The sequence below is a fragment of the Amblyomma americanum genome, chromosome 4 (assembly GCF_052857255.1).
Source record: "Amblyomma americanum isolate KBUSLIRL-KWMA chromosome 4, ASM5285725v1, whole genome shotgun sequence".
In the NCBI taxonomy this organism is placed as follows: Eukaryota; Metazoa; Arthropoda; class Arachnida; order Ixodida; family Ixodidae; genus Amblyomma; species Amblyomma americanum.
The window spans coordinates 215,806,657-215,822,222 of record NC_135500.1 but is presented as its reverse complement, the minus strand read 5'-3'; the positions used below and the strand labels follow the sequence as shown (position 1 = coordinate 215,822,222).

The 15,566-nt window shown below is 46.7% G+C and overlaps 1 protein-coding gene across 5 annotated transcripts in view; it reads left to right on the top strand.

Annotated features, from left to right (window-relative positions):
* brat (tripartite motif-containing protein brain tumor) overlaps positions 1–15,566 on the top strand; it is a 116,752-nt gene extending 101,186 nt beyond the window's left edge. For all 5 annotated transcript variants that reach the window (XM_077663359.1, XM_077663357.1, XM_077663360.1 and 2 more), the window contains 2 exons: positions 5,733–6,023; positions 7,782–15,566. In XM_077663359.1, the coding sequence (XP_077519485.1) occupies positions 5,733–6,023; positions 7,782–9,254 (1,764 nt within the window). In that variant the 3' untranslated portion in view covers positions 9,255–15,566. The remainder of the gene's footprint in view (positions 1–5,732; positions 6,024–7,781) is intronic.

The window sequence follows — 15,566 nt, the reverse complement described above, 5'->3', positions numbered from 1 at the left end:
CATTCATGCTCAATCTGATAGTGGTGCTCGGCTTCTATCTTAGGAGAGGTAGATTGAAGGCGCACTTCTTCCTGAGTGTCCCCTCTTGGGTTAGCACACCTGTTGTTGCCGTGGAAAATGGACTCTCTTCAAACCTCTCTTTGAATTCCACAAGGTCTCAGTTAAACTTTCAGACGTTGGGTATCCGGATTTGGCCTAATCGGATGCTCGTCGCGAGCGACGATTGACTATGGCACATTGGCCGGTGGTCGTATTCACGGTGATTAGCAGTATGAAGAGCACTTTGGGTTTTCGTCCACCCATCCAGTGACACAAAAGGGTATTCGTCTGGGCTAGTCAGTACATTTTGCAGGACTTTTAAAGATGCAGCGCAAAAAAGACAAGACTAAAAAAAAAACGCCTTTGTCTCTCCTCTCCTTTAGTCCTGTCTTTTTTGCGCTGTACCTGATCCAGTGGCATGTTGCCAGTTGGGGCAGTAACTCCAACTTAACAAACAAAACTGATTTAGTATTATGAACAGGACCAAAATAGAAGGCAGTTTGAGGGAAAAAAAGATGGTTTAAAAGAAAAGCTGTTTAAAAGCAGCAGAGGCTGAGACTCTGCGCGCTCTTTCACTTCTTTGTTTTCAGCAGTTTTTAAAGGGGCTGTGAAACACTGCTTGAACGGATGCTGGTTACACTTCAGATGGATTCTTTAGGTCACACAGATGCTGACTCAAAGAATTACGAGAATCGATGCATAGTAACGAGAGTTATTCACTAAAGAAATTTCAGAATACAAGCAAACAAAATGCTGCCCTCAACTCTATTTTCGCGCAGCTTCCCATTCCCATTTTACTCTCCCAATGACGACACTCAGTGCGACCAATCAAAACAGCCTATCTGAGCACGTGGCGGAAGTTTGCACTCCATGGTTGCCTGTTCTTTGTAACTCATTATGCCAAGGCTGGCAGCGCCGTTTGCATGGTTACAACAACCATGTGAATGCCCAGCTGACCCAGCGATGCTTCACCGTCACGTCGACGGTGCAGAAGGGAACACTGATCAGTGACGTTCCCTTACTTATGGATCTGAACTCGAGTGCGAGATACTGCGATGGTGTGACAGCCTGCGCAAGATATCAGACACATTTAGCATAGCGCGTTCCGCCACTGCTTACTGCCTGCCATCGCCCGTCGCTCCTAGCGCGCTGGTTGGTCACGACGAGCAAGGACTGCGCGCTGTTGACGGGAACGTGGCGCCATCTGGCACCGCCGCCCGATGATCCTCCACAAGCTGACAATGCGCACTGCCTGCTAAATGTGAAAGCTTATAGAGTGCAGTGGCTCGATTGGATCGATTCCGCAAAGCCGCTCTCAAGTACACAGAGAGTAGCCATAAGTGTTGAGTGCTAGCTCGTAGGATGTTTACAGAGAGGCGCAAAGTCCCTCGGTGCAAAAAGTAGCCAGAGTGGTGTGTTTTTGTTTTACTTGCTTCGCAGTGCTTTTATCTAGGGCAAACAAGTTGGTTTTGTTAATGTGACATAAAACGCAAAAACTTGACAAAACGTATCTCTAGTTGTAAACACAATTTGCAGTATATTTACTCTTTGTCCCATCATCAAGCTCCTCCCACTAAGTGATGTCATATCCACTGCTAAAAACCGCCACTGTATGGTGACACCTTCAGCGTCACGAGTTTGTTTTAGTGGGCTAATTAAAATACTAAAAACAGCAGTATACGTGGTACGACCGATGCTAATAGCATCACTATAACTTATTCTATGCAACCAACAGACAAAACAATGCACTGAAAATGTGTTTCGGGGCCCCTTTAAACTCTTCGATAATTGGGTGGAGCTTTACTGTTCTCTCTCCCAGTTTCGGCCAATAACAGTGCAGTGGCACCATAGATGCAAGTGGGTGGAGCCCACGGCTCGCCAGAGCCAGACTCGGTGGACCCCACACCTCCTGAAACATGCAGGGTTTTACGCATGCATCTTTCTTCATCGGCATCCCATCAAGGCGCCCCGGAATCGGCTTTACTGTCTCCGCTGATAGTAACAAGAAACCCATGGCTTAGCTGGTCAGCAGAGTCATTTGAGAAGTTGCCAACTTTAATGACACCCCGATTTGAGAGCTCGTCCCTCCTCAATAGAAAAAATCGTCGGCCCTTTGCAACCCTGATGACGCCATTCGCAGCCTCACTCCTCATTTGGCCCCAATTCCTTGGACAGCGTCCGAAGTGCGTGCGACGCGCTGTCACTGTTCTGACCTCCCTCAACTCCTCGTGAAGTTGGCAGCTCCCAGTGGAAGGGGGAAACGAGCCACTGGTGCTGTTGGCTTCTAACAGTCCCCTTCATAAATTAACCGCTATTCGAAGCCAGGAGTAAAGGTGCCGTGCATCAGCTATCAGTACAGTGCTGAAATCTTACCAAGTACAGAAAAGTGGAGAGGGTCATCCATTGCGGCACACTGGAAGAAGCTTTCTCGGTTGTTTGTGGCGTAACTGTGTGCCAAGCAGACCGCTGACTGATGGCCCTTCTTCTGGGTTCACCTGTAGGGGTACGGGAATATTCAAAATATCAAGATATTTGTGAACAAATAACGTTTCTGGAACGCTTGCTTCATGTTGTTTTGATTCAGCATACCTCCTTTTGCATGGCACCACATTGCGCATGCAGCCAAAGCCCTGACTTCATGAACGCCTGCTAGGCATATGTGCCGCGTGCCTGCGTACCCACGCTTATGCAGGAGTCGGTCCGCATACTTGCATGGCTGCAGACGTCAGCAAGTGCTAACAAGCGTGGCGCCCAGATCTGTTCTTGTCGATGTCCGCGCCCGCACTTCTGTGAAACGAGTCTCAACTGACTACAGCCGCTCTTCTGTGCATGAAATTCGCTAATCAAGCTTGACAGCGCGAGCACGAACAGGAGCTAGCATGAGACACGTTGAGATGGGTGCCTCTTTCCCACGCCTGATGCAGGGTGGCGCTGAGCGCTCCGTGGATATGCCTAGCAGGTGTCATGGAGTCACCACTTAAAAGCAACAACTGCGCAACGACACAATCGCAATCAAGAGTAGCAATGAATACGTTGGCACCACATGTAACGAACGAATGAATGTTGATTCTCTCAATTTCAAATAAAAATTTTTTGAGAAATTCAGTGATTAGTTTGGCAAAGCTTCAATGCTCTCTCCCTTTTTTTTTCGTGTAATGCCCTTGTGTGTTAAAAATACATCATTTATTGTTTCGGCGAACCTTTTTGTATGCAAGAAGTATTGGAAGTATTCGCTTTAAACAAAAAAAAAAAACATTATTTGCACACCTCTATACTCCATCTCACAAGTTGTGTGCAGTTATGTTAAGGCTGTAGCGATTTGAGCCACTCGGAATGCCTTTCGTTGCTAAACGTGTTCCAGCGTGACTGGTGGCTCCATCCCTGGGAAGGAAAGAACACCAGTGTACAGCTGCTGCGTGCAGGAGAATGTGCTGACTCTACGGACATCATGTCTACTAATGGCAGCACACCACTTTGCAGCAAGCCTCTGCAGTGCTGTGTTCATGCGGACTTATCTAATTTAACCAACAAATGAAACTCTTGCTGTGCTTTTAAAACACCATTTCAAACGATCTTTTCAATTACTGCAATAGTAGTTTTAAAGAAAGTCATAGCACTGCCAAAATATTCAAAGGACTGTTTGTTGTCCTCCTTGGCCCTGATTGGACGAGAGAGCTCTACCTTTCATTGTGCTGCAAACAGCTTCTGAGATGAAGTATAGCTTCGAGGTTGCGCGCTCCCGCGATTCTCTGCGCGGGCAGACAGCCACACACTCACGCCCGTATCCCTGCTGGTAGTTTGAAAGGCGTTCTTCACGCAGCACTCTCAATTAATGTGCATTCATTTGTGTTTTAAATCTAGCCGGCCCATTCTGTTTTGGTTGACATCACATGAGTGACAACGCTTTGCTTTCTTGGTGACGCACGGACATGACTGCAGTTCGTGAGAAATGGCGCCACATCTGTGGAGCGGGGAAGTGAAGTTAAAATGACACTTATAAGCGAGAGTCTTGATCAAAATTCAAAGGTTAGATGACTTTTTTACCGAGTAATGTCTATACCTGTTGTCTGTTGCAAAAGAAGTCTGCTTAATGGGAGAGAAAGGGCAGCCAACCAAGCGAGTGAAAAATGTCCATTATTCTCGAATGTCTGCTACATCCATGTCTCTTATAATGGGGTTAAACTGTAATTTGTTGTGACTGTGTCCACAGAGAGGACTGATAATAAAAGGCCTGAGGCATAAAATTCTAGAGCAGCTAGTCTTTGTCGAGGAGCTGGAAGTAAAGCTGCAGGCCTTTATTGTTTGTGCCTAAGAACAAAGTCCTCTTCAATTTCAAGAATACATGTGCATTATGTAGTCATTACCTCGGTGATCATGGCGTTCGTGGCCACATTTCAGTGGGGGCAATGGTGCTCTTTTGCTGCGCTGTGGTTGAAATTAATCTGTAGCCTTCCACTATACATTCTTTCATAGCCCATGTGCAGATTTGGGACATTAAACTCCACTTATGCTAACATGTACAAATCTTTTTCAGGGCACTGGATTGTTGCAGTTATCTGCTTTGTTTACATGGCAGGCAAGGTTTCCTTCTGTGGGAAAAAAAAAAATATTACACAGTAAAACCTCGTTAATTCGAACACTATGGGAACAGGAAAATTGTTCAAATTAAGTGAAGTTCGAATTATCGAAAGGGCGCCAGAATGAACGGTCATTGCACCCCGCCGCGCGGGCAGTACCCGAACCAGTCACATCCAGACTTGTTATAGCGAACTAGTTGCTAGTACACATTCGTGGCGGGTGATTCTGGGAATTAAATTCATGCAGTCCTAATGGCAAATGAAATAAATTGATCGGCCAGTTATGCGCCTGAAACAAGTACTGGAATGCACTCTCGTGAGCAGCGAGCTCTATTGCTGGAATATGGACACTATTTATGCTCCAAAACAAGTTTATTTACAGGGAAGGATTGTCAAAATTAAAAGTAATCAGGGATGAGCATTTGCTTGCGTTTCTTCTGTCAAGACTCGCATCAGCATCATCTGCGGCTTGCCCGAGAGCTTCAGCGCAACGTCCGAGATCTCATCGGCAGAGAAGTAGCATGCTGCAACATTAAGCACAGACACTACTTCGCATGCACTTGGCAGTGGCATAGGCTCGTCGCCGCAGTTGGACTTGTTACTGTCGGCTGTGCTCACAGCACGTGAGCCGTGTAGTGTCTGCTGACAGCGTGCAGCCTCAATTATATCGGCGTCACTCAAGGGCTCCAACGTCTCCACACTGCTGTCCATGTAGCTCGTGGCACCAACAAAAAGCATGACGGTGGCGCCCAAACCGCCGTACTGCATTGTTTACACCACGTGATCTCTAGTAAATTTTCAGTGTGTTGTACTCGCTATGGGCTAACTTCTATCTACGAGGAGCGGTGTAAGCCAGGGGCTCCTAGTTCGAATTAACTATAGGGGATGCCGACTTGTTCGAATTATCGGGAGTATTCCCTCATCGAAATATACAGGGCTGTGCCGGGACCTGGGCGTCAGTTCGAATTAACCGTGTTTGAAATAACGAGCTTTTACTGTATGTGGAAAGCAATGTTGTTTGCTTTGCTAGAAAAGTTTAGGAAACGCAGAGCACGAATGTTTGCGTTTGTTAGTGGTTAACCTGGCAAGGGCTAAGTGTTGTCATTGACTTTTCAGGCAATGCACGAACTAGAGCCACTGAGCGAGGCTGCCCCTCGGCACGTGGAAGGCTTGTCGCACATGGTGGAGGACGGAAGGGTGAGGTCACACGACCTCCGGGCAGCACTCAAGACCCTGGAGCAAGTATCCAGCCGGCTCCAAGCTCAATACCAACGAGCCCAGGGGGAGGTGGCTGACACTTTTCACTTCTACCGCTCCATGCTTGAGGAGCGCCGGCAGGAGACTCTACGCGAACTTGAGAATGTCTACAATGCCAAGATGGTGTCCCTTGGTCTACTTGGACAAAAGGTACGTAGGCTTCCTCCCTTGGGCGTGCCCCGTTTGCACCTTCAAGATCTGCAGCTTGAAGTTTCCATTACAAAGGCACATTGTGCTGGTTTCCAAGCATCGCTGAGGCAGTCTGAAAAAGAAATGCAGAAATTCGCTTGCAAACAAGAGGTATTGAATTTATAATATTTAAGGTGCGAGCAGATGAAATGGCAAGGAAAAAAAAATACAGGATTGCACTTCAAGTCTGCTTAAGAGCGGAAATGCAAAAGCATTTTCCTTTGCTCTCTTTCTCCCTCCATTTTTCATTTATTTTAATTATTTGAAATTTGATGTTTGATTTTTCATTACTCAATTTCTTCCTTTTTGTTATTTTATTTTTATACTGAGTAAGCCTTCTCACGCATTTACATCATTTTTCATCGAATCAGTGACATAAAACCTGCTTCAAACGCAGCATTTATTTTCATTAATTCAATTGAATTAACGAATTACAATTCATCAATAAAACTTTCTCATTTCAAGATCTACTCACGCGCTACCTAACACAATCCAACTTTTGCTCATTTATCTCCACAAAACGACATAATCATGTGGACAAAATTTGTGGATACTTTTTACTGACACTGCTTATCAGCAGCTGCTTATCCACAGCCATGTGTGGGGTATGGGCCAGGTGTGGGTTTGCTGCTTATCGACAGCCACCATTGGCCTCCGCACATGTGGAGAGGAGGCTGGTTCTGTGCGTTGACACAGCAGCTGCTCAAGGCCAGCACGTAGAATGATGTGACGTAGTTGCGCAGCAAAAATGCAACCACTCTGTAGCATGCCTGATGTCTCGTTCGTCTCGCCTTTATATATAGTGCCATGCTAGTGTTTCGATTGTAAGTCGACCTTTCCCCACTTCGAATTTTCAAATTTTGTAAAATAAGTTCACTTGCAATTGTGTAGATATGGTAGTTTACTGTAGTCCAAAAAATTGAACTTTAGGCTCTACAGTATCCAAATATTTACATGCTTGCCTTTAAGTCCGGGTTATTAGTAAAAGAAAATTTGTCGCCGACAGTAGTGTGTGCTTTTTCTGCGGTCCTGAGGCTCTGCATTTTGGTCTGGCACTATAGAGGGCATCCTCACCCTCCCACTCACCACTCAGTACTTTGGTCACATACTGATTAGCTTCTGAAGCAAATTTAGCTGCTCTACTTGCAATACGGGCCTACTCATCAGCATGTGGGAAGGGTTGAGGAGGCTACTTTCAAGACTATTTGATGACTTAAATGATAAATAGATAAGACAAATGCTTTCTTCTGCTGACTGACTGTGCTCCCCTGCATATTTACAAGGCAAGCCTCTTGTTCTTTATTTTAAAGCAGTTTGGCAAGTGTAATATGGGAAGAGCTTGTTCATTTGCATTTTGCTCCGTTAGGTTCAACGAGGAACACAATTGATTGCATATTCCGGTTTACAACGCCTACTTCTCGAAAGTGTTTAGGCTTTTTTGCCTTTCCACACAACTGTGGCTGTGATGTCCCACGTTGCAGTGCAGGAGCCTGGAAAATAAACTGCGGTTAGTAAGGTATCAAATATCTTAGTTGCTGCAAACAGGGACGTGCAAAAGTAAGCATTCCTTAATTTTCTCCAGAAAAATTGGTAACTGCAAATAATTTATGAAGCCATACTCCCGCACATGGTCATGGCCTCATAAAGGTGTTCAAGGATTAGAAATGCCGGGTCTCAGAACATGCACACTCTTGATGAGCGCATCTTCTCATTTTTCAGGTTCAAGATACCATTGAAAGGATCCACCAGGTGTGTGCCTTCGTGGAACGGTTGACTCGATTTTCCACGAGCACTGAGGCATTGGTCTTCAAGCCACTGCTAGAGAATAAGTTCCAGGGATTCCTCTCGTTTCGGCCAGAGTCTGGGCTCCATGGCATGGACCTCGAGTTTGTGTCCAACTATCAGGCAATCCAAGTAGGAGTGCGCAACACGTTTGGCTACATCAAGCAAGGCGGAGCTTCTGAAGGTGCTCCGCGGCAACCACCCATCGCTCGGCCCAATGGTGTCGTCCTGGGTCCCGCTGACCGCGGGTCTACACTGCACCAGAATGGCCATCATCCACCGCCACCTCCGACATCCCCTTTCGAGTCTAACCTTCTGTCCAAGCGTTTCAGCTCTGCGAACAGCCTAGGTCCATTTTCCACCAGCCTCGCCGATGTCAGCCCTTATGAGAAGTGGTCGAGTGGTGGTGCCGACATCTTTCACAACGGCTCGGACTTTGGTGCTCCCCAGGATTCTCCAGCGCCTCCACCACCAAGTGCTCTGGCCGAACTCTCGTCCAAGTACCTAGCTGGCACTGGTGTAGGGCTGTACCCACTCAAGTCGCAGATCAAGCGGCAAAAGATGATTTACCACTGCAAGTTTGGCGAGTTTGGTGTCATGGAGGGGCAGTTCACGGAGCCTTCTGGTGTGGCGGTGAACGCGCAGAATGACATTGTGGTCGCTGACACCAACAACCACCGCATCCAGATCTTCGACCGGGAGGGGCGGTTCAAGTTCCAGTTTGGCGAGTGCGGCAAGCGCGACGGACAGCTGCTCTACCCCAACCGGGTGGCTGTGGTGCGCCAGTCGGGTGATATTGTGGTGACTGAACGTTCGCCGACGCACCAGATCCAGATCTACAATCAGTACGGGCAGTTTGTGCGCAAGTTCGGTGCTGTGATCCTGCAGCACCCTCGCGGCGTGGCTGTGGACCCCAAGGGCCGCGTAGTGGTCGTCGAGTGCAAGGTGATGCGGGTCATCATCTTCGACCAGAGCGGCAACGTGCTACAGAAGTTTGGCTGTTCCAAGCACCTCGAATTCCCCAATGGCGTGGTGGTGAATGACCGGCAGGAGATCTTCATCTCGGACAACCGGGCGCACTGCGTGAAGGTGTTCAACTATGACGGGGTGTTCCTGAGGCAGATTGGCGGCGAGGGCCTGACCAACTACCCCATCGGGGTTTGCATGAACCAGGGGGGCGAGATCCTGGTAGCAGACAACCACAACAACTTCAACGTAACCGTGTTCACCCAGGATGGACAGCTGGTGAACGCGCTTGAATCCAAGGTGAAGCATGCCCAGTGCTTCGACGTGGCCCTCATGGATGATGGCTCGGTGGTGCTGGCCAGCAAGGACTACCGCTTGTACGTCTATCGCTACGTGCAGCTGCCCGCATCTTCAGCTCCACCTGGAGGTCCTGGAGGCCTCTGATGGGAGAAGGGGGCTGCCCTTGTTGCTGCGCCCTTTTTGCACAGGCCCTCGTTCTCCCACCCTCCCTTTTCGTTGCATTTTTGTCACCGTCATATGACCTCATTTTTTACATGCCCCTTGTTCTTTATTTTAAAGCAGGTTGGAAAATGTGCGACATGGGAAGAGCTTGTATAGCTTTTTATTATTATTATTATTATTACTAGAGAAGTGCAGTATTCTCGCCTCTTCTCGCCATTGTCCATAAAGCGACTTTACAATGTTTAGCAAGTGACTGTTCCTTTTAGACACGCTTTTTTCTTGTGCAACAGGCTTCCTGTCGCTGGTGTCATTGTGGCCCATGTTTTTTTTTTTTTTCTTCGATCTGATCTACTTAAGTTATTTGGGGATTTTAGTGTGTACGGTGTCATTGTTTATTTAAATCATGTAATCTACACACAGAGGCTCTTGTTATGTTGAGTAGCATAGTTGTTGTACTGTTTTCTTTACATTTCCCAACATTTTTTTATACTGTTTGGTTTGTGGGATTTCGTCAACCGATGCGATTATTTCTTTCGTTTGAAAGCTCCCCTTTATTTAGTTTTGTGTCCGGTTAAGTCTGTTTGCTGTTTATTGCATTCTTTGTTTGGTTGCCTTCTTTCTCCCACCCCCTTAGTATTTTGTTTTTGATGTTTACGCTCTCTGTTAGATCTTGTTTGTTTGGGTTGCCTAGGAGAGCTTTTGAGGTTACAAGCTTTTTGTGTACGGTCCTAGTCATAAACCGTGAATGGTGCAGCAAGCAGAAAAAAAAAAGCAAAATCTGTTGTTTGGACGCAGTGTAGACTGTGTCGATACATATACACACGCAAACAAAAGATTAAATATATGGGGGGTGCTGCAGAACGAGATTTGACAGCAGTGTCATGCCAAAGAGAGGAGTCCTGGGCAGGTGTCTCGAAGGAAGCGGGTCGGGGAGCTAGCTGCACTGCCGTAAATGGCCGAGTCTGTCAGCATCAACCAGCTTCTTTTTTTGAAAGGCAGCTGTGAGTGGTGTGATATGCCAGCGTATGTGCATATATAAAGGGGCCAGTCTCATACAGGAGTTGATTTTTTGTCTTACTTTTTTCTGCATCTTTCCTGCATTTTTTTCCTTTGGAAAAGAGCCGCGCCCTGATGTTAGCATCGTGCTCAGTTAATAGATGCATTTGACTGCTAAGTTTGGATGATTATCTTTTACCTTGTATGTGCTCATGTGTGGAAGGCAATTGTGCCAAGTGTCATGACCCCCTCCCCTCTCTTGAGCCTTTGTTGTTATCGTTTTCTTTTCTGTAACTCCTAGCTTTTTTTACATTTTGGTATGTGAGACTTTTTTTTCACAGCTGGGAAAGCTTCTTTTCAGCTGTCCAGTACTGGATCTCCTGTTCTCAACAATCCACAGAAGGTCTAGGGGCTTTCTTGTTCCCTCCCCCAACCCTATTTGTAAGCAATTTATACTGCCATCATCCCTTAGCTGCCTGTCGCTCTCCTCGGCAGTTGTAGCCAAAGGTCACCTCCTCTCCACCAGTTTCTCTCACACAGTTCTCACACCGGGCCCGTATGTAGTTGACATATTTCTTGCGATCCAGGTGTGGGGTAGCTTGTTGAATGTGAAGAAGCAATGCTGTACCAGATAGAATTCTCCCAGGTTATCATCTGTGGCTGTTCTTTTTTACTTCCTTCCGCAGCTAGTCATCAGGGGCTGCATGCCATCTGAGGGGTTGTTTCTCCCCTGTCTGACTTTCGCATTTGAAGGTTTCTCACTAAAGAAGAGTTGTAGCATGCAACTGAGCTATGTGGGGAGGGGCTGAGCTAAACCAAACATAACGAGAATCATGCAAAAGCTAAGAGAGCTCTCTCCTCGTTGTCTGGTCTGGAGCTTTTATGAGAGTTAAGTTTTTGTTAATTGAGTTGCGTTGTTTAAAACGAATGTTTTAGTTTGCACCATTCTGTTTTTAATGTGAAAAGGAAGCAAGCTGTTCTTGCTGTTGCTGCTGCTACTGCTTCTCTTTTCATGTATTCTGGAAGCCTTTTTTTCCACCCTTTTGAAAGTCCCTTGCATTTATGTGTTACTGCCATTCACATAGCTTGCATTATGCAGAGTCTCACAGAGCCATGGATGAGGCCTCCTCGTCTATTGTTTTAATTGTAATTTTTTTACTTGTTTTTGTAGTTTGAAAAAAAAAGCAAATGTATTGGTCTTGTGCAGCAATGCTAATGCAGCTGGCGGCAGCATAATGTAGCTTGGCATGCAAAACAGCAGGTGACGTGTTATGCTCAAGGTCTTGACCACCTTACAGCAGTGTGCATTTTTGCTCTCGGCAGCAGGTTTGTGAATGCTATGTTGTTTACTCCTGTAACTTATTTCTGCACCTGACAGGATTGCAGTTGTAATTCAAGCCACGAGAGGTATTCTGTTGAATAAACTATTTTTGTTGTTTCAGCAATAAGTGAGTGGATGCCAGCATGGGCAAGCATGCAAGCGTGCTTTGCGGCACGTATTTCGGGAATCTCTCTTGCTTCTGTTAGATGACGAAGGCTGTTGGTTCTAGGCTTTCGAGCAGGGTCTGGTGCAGTGCATGCGCACAATGAACACTGCAGGCTTTATAATGGCCGATTCCGCCACTGTGTGGACCGAAGCACTCTTGCCTTTTCTAAGCTTGGGCAGTTTGGTGAGTGGTGCTTGTGTGCGAGTTGTCGTTTCTCTGTGCATTGTGTGTGTGGTCGTGTGCTGTCTGACGTGTGGTGTTCCGCCTAAATGAGAGGGAGGGCCCCCCCTCACCCAGCCCCTGCTGCCCCGTCTATACATATCCACAACAAAGTCGTTGCTAACGGCAAAGGTGCGAAGAAAAGCCTGGGGTGTTCTTAGGTCGCTTGACTTTCTCTAGCTGAGAGCTCCCGACTCGACCCAATCCATTTACTTCCTTCCAGACTATGCAAGTACGCATGGGGAAAAAAGCTGAATGACCACTGTATCCATTCTTGTAGTTGCTGCCATTGGTTGTCTTGGTTGTTCTGCTGCTGGCACTGTTCACTTGGCTGTGCTTCACCCAGGCTTTTGCAAACGTGCATGTGCCTTGACGCAAAGCTCAATTGGCCACTCTTTAAAGCTTCCGTGTCTTGCTTTCACTGTTTTGCGGGTCTTGCTTCTGAAGCTCCTGCCAGCAGTCACTGGTGCCATCACATTCCGGAAGTTGTTTCCACTGACTCCAGCACCCTCTTTTTTTTTCTTCCTCTTGCATCTTTGAGTATCTGTAGTTGCAGTGCACCTAGGGCTTCCAAGGCTTTTTGAGAAAGTTTTGTTGCGAACTCATCGCAATGGCTTACTCTCATCAGACTTGGGAAATCGTCTGGAGCAATATGGCCATGAGGAGGACATGATCAGACTTTCTGTGCACCTTCTAATGCTATTCATGTGCTGCAGATCTTTTTCTGGGAGTGAATCTGCTTCGCTCTAGACCAAGCCACAAGGTTCGTTAACATTTTTCCCAGTTAGGTTCATCAAGGAACACAGTTGATTGCATATTCCAGTTTACGATGCCAACTTGTCGAAAGAGTTTAAGGTTTTTCATATAGTACAAAACTACATGTCTTTACAGCAGTTACATGGGTTCATTTGCATTTTTTGTTTTGTATGCGCGTGTTTTGTTTTGCGTTGACATTTTTGGAAGGTTTATTATTTAAGGAAAAAAAACCATGAGATGAAGTTTCTCGTTCTTAATATATTATCTCCATGTTCATGGCGTATACATATATATAAGTGTATACGTGTGTGCATGCGTGCGTATATTTATACCGTGTATGTGGGAAAAAAAATGTTGAAACTTGTGTGAACGTGCATTTATCATTGCAGTGGAGGGCTGTTTGGGATGAGGGTGGTTGCTTCAAGTGTTTGTTTCTTGACACTCGACCTTTGAGGGATGCTTTAGAGGCCCTATTCAAAGGTGTTTTTACTTGCTCACCTCATTGTCTCTCTCTTGCGAACACTTCCCTCTCTTCATAGCTAGGCGCTGTTTCTTAGTCTGTAGGCACACACATGCACAGATGATGCTATGGGGCGTATGTTGCACTGGCATCCCTGCTGCCGACATGGTAAGGCGATGCACCGATGATGAGCCCACTATCTTGGAGCCTCGATTGCTGCAGCCCAAGAGGATGGACGCCTCTGTAGCTGCCCTTCCCGTAGGGCAGAAGAGACGTTGCATTGGGAGCTGGCATTGGCACTTCTCTCCAGTGTGTTTGGTGTTGCGTGACAGCCCAGTCGTGGCATGCAACTTTGGCCTTGGAGTTTGAGCCTTGCAGCGAGGTGGAGCAGCGCGAACGCTGCTGCCTTGCCATGGGTTCCTGGTTGTACGTGCCTAGTCAAGTGCCACTTTCATTGCACACGCTGTCAAAGAAGGCTCCAGTGCTAAAGAAGGCAATGTGGCATCATTGCTGTCCTGCTCTCCCCGATATTTTTTTATGTAGGGCCGCAGTTGTGCGAGTTGTGTGCTGTTCGTATTGTCCGGCCGTGTTTTGTGTGAATGCCCGTACATTCCCGTCACGTTCGACTTCTGTTTCCGGCGGCTGTTTCTCCGGCTAGTTGCAGGTTGCAGTTTTTTCTCTCCTGTTTGTCACCTTCCCTCGTTTGTCTCTGCATCCTTTCTCTGTTTCCAGCAGATGTGCTCAAACACTTGTTCAGAGCTGTTATTTATTTGTTCCTCATCATTTTGAAGCTGCAATGGCAGTGGTTTTGAGTTCTTTGTTAATGGGCTGCAGGCCAACATGACTCCATATTGACGTTAAGCAGTTTTTCTACTGAAGAGTTCCATGGTGTGAATTTTCATCATCTTTGTGCGTTTCTAGTGAAGTGTTTGTGTGGTCTGTCACATGCGTCCCCTTCCCAGTGGTGTAAGAGCTGAGCTGTGGTCTACATTTCCTCCATTCTTTTGTTTCATTTCTTTGTATTGACATGTCTGTTTTAGCAGACCTTGCACACTCAAGCCATTTTGTGGAATGGGGGACCTTCTCAGGCCTGCCACCAACATTTGTTGCTCTCCAGGAGGGGGAAAATATATCGTACAGTGTTCACCTCTTTTTTTTTATTCTTCTTCACGGAGGAAAAAAATACTTGTGTGTTGTGTACAGCTGATCAGCTGCTTTTGACTGTACGAATGGTGTCTAGCGTGTGTTTTCTAGAGTAAACGTTGAGGACATCTTTTAGTATTTTTTATACGCAAACGCTCTGAGTGGTGGCCGACCGGTAATCGTCCAGAACGACTGTGCTGACCCTGCATGTCTTCTCGATGAACGCAGTCTCTGTGGACGTCGGGGAAATGTTGGGGCTCGGTGCGAGGGCGTTTGCCAAACCTGTCCGCTACTTGCCCGAATCAGATCTCTCTGGCGTGCAGTTTGAAAACCTGTCACCACCGCGACAATCGTACTATCAGAGGCGCCGACCGCGTCATGTGAACAGCAGGCGTCCTGGTCCTAAGCGATGTCCGCTCGGCTCTTCGATGAAAACCCGAAATTGGACGCATAGTTGCAGGTCTTCGATGTAACGAGTACGGCGGTTCTAAGCCTTGTGTGTTTTTGTTATGTTGGTGCTGAAAAGAACACAATTTATATGAAAACTGCGTTAGCGCGAGTAGAAAGGGAAAAAAAAATGGCCACAGTGGCAGGTGAACAAAGTAAGCGTTTTGAACGGCGTGTTTTTTCAGCGAAGTCTCGCGGCCCCCACATTACACGTACCCGCGCAGTCAGTTGTTAAAGCAGAGTGGCACCTTAAAAAAAAAAAAGTTTCTGCGGACATGTTAGCGCTTCTGGTTGGGCTTTCGGTTGGTGTTATCATTCACTGAGCGTTCACGCATTCACCTGGAGTTTTCCAAGACAAAATGTTTTCGAAGTTTGGTTTTTGGTGTGTCCTGTAGCGTAGTCACCTGCGAGTTCCTGCCCAGTGCTGGCCGATGGACGCATAGTGTTCTTGGTGCCTTCCTCGTGCTGTGCAGAAGGAGGCACGAGAAAATTGGGCGCAGACTTTTTGGAAATTGGTATTTTCCTTTCCCCCTTTGTCGTCGTCGGCTGGATCTCCCATGAGCACCGCGAGCTGCTCTGAAAATAATCTAACAGGATAACGACATGTTTGTTTCCTGGTACAAGGTTCAATACGATTCTCGCAGGCCTCGACTTTTTCTCACGTGTGTGTGATGTAACTAACTTATTAGACCAACTTTGTTTGTACTTTTTATGTCTACTCCCATTTTTTGTTGAGATTTAGTGTATGGGTAACGCGTCAACAATAAAATATTTTTGTTTTGGTGA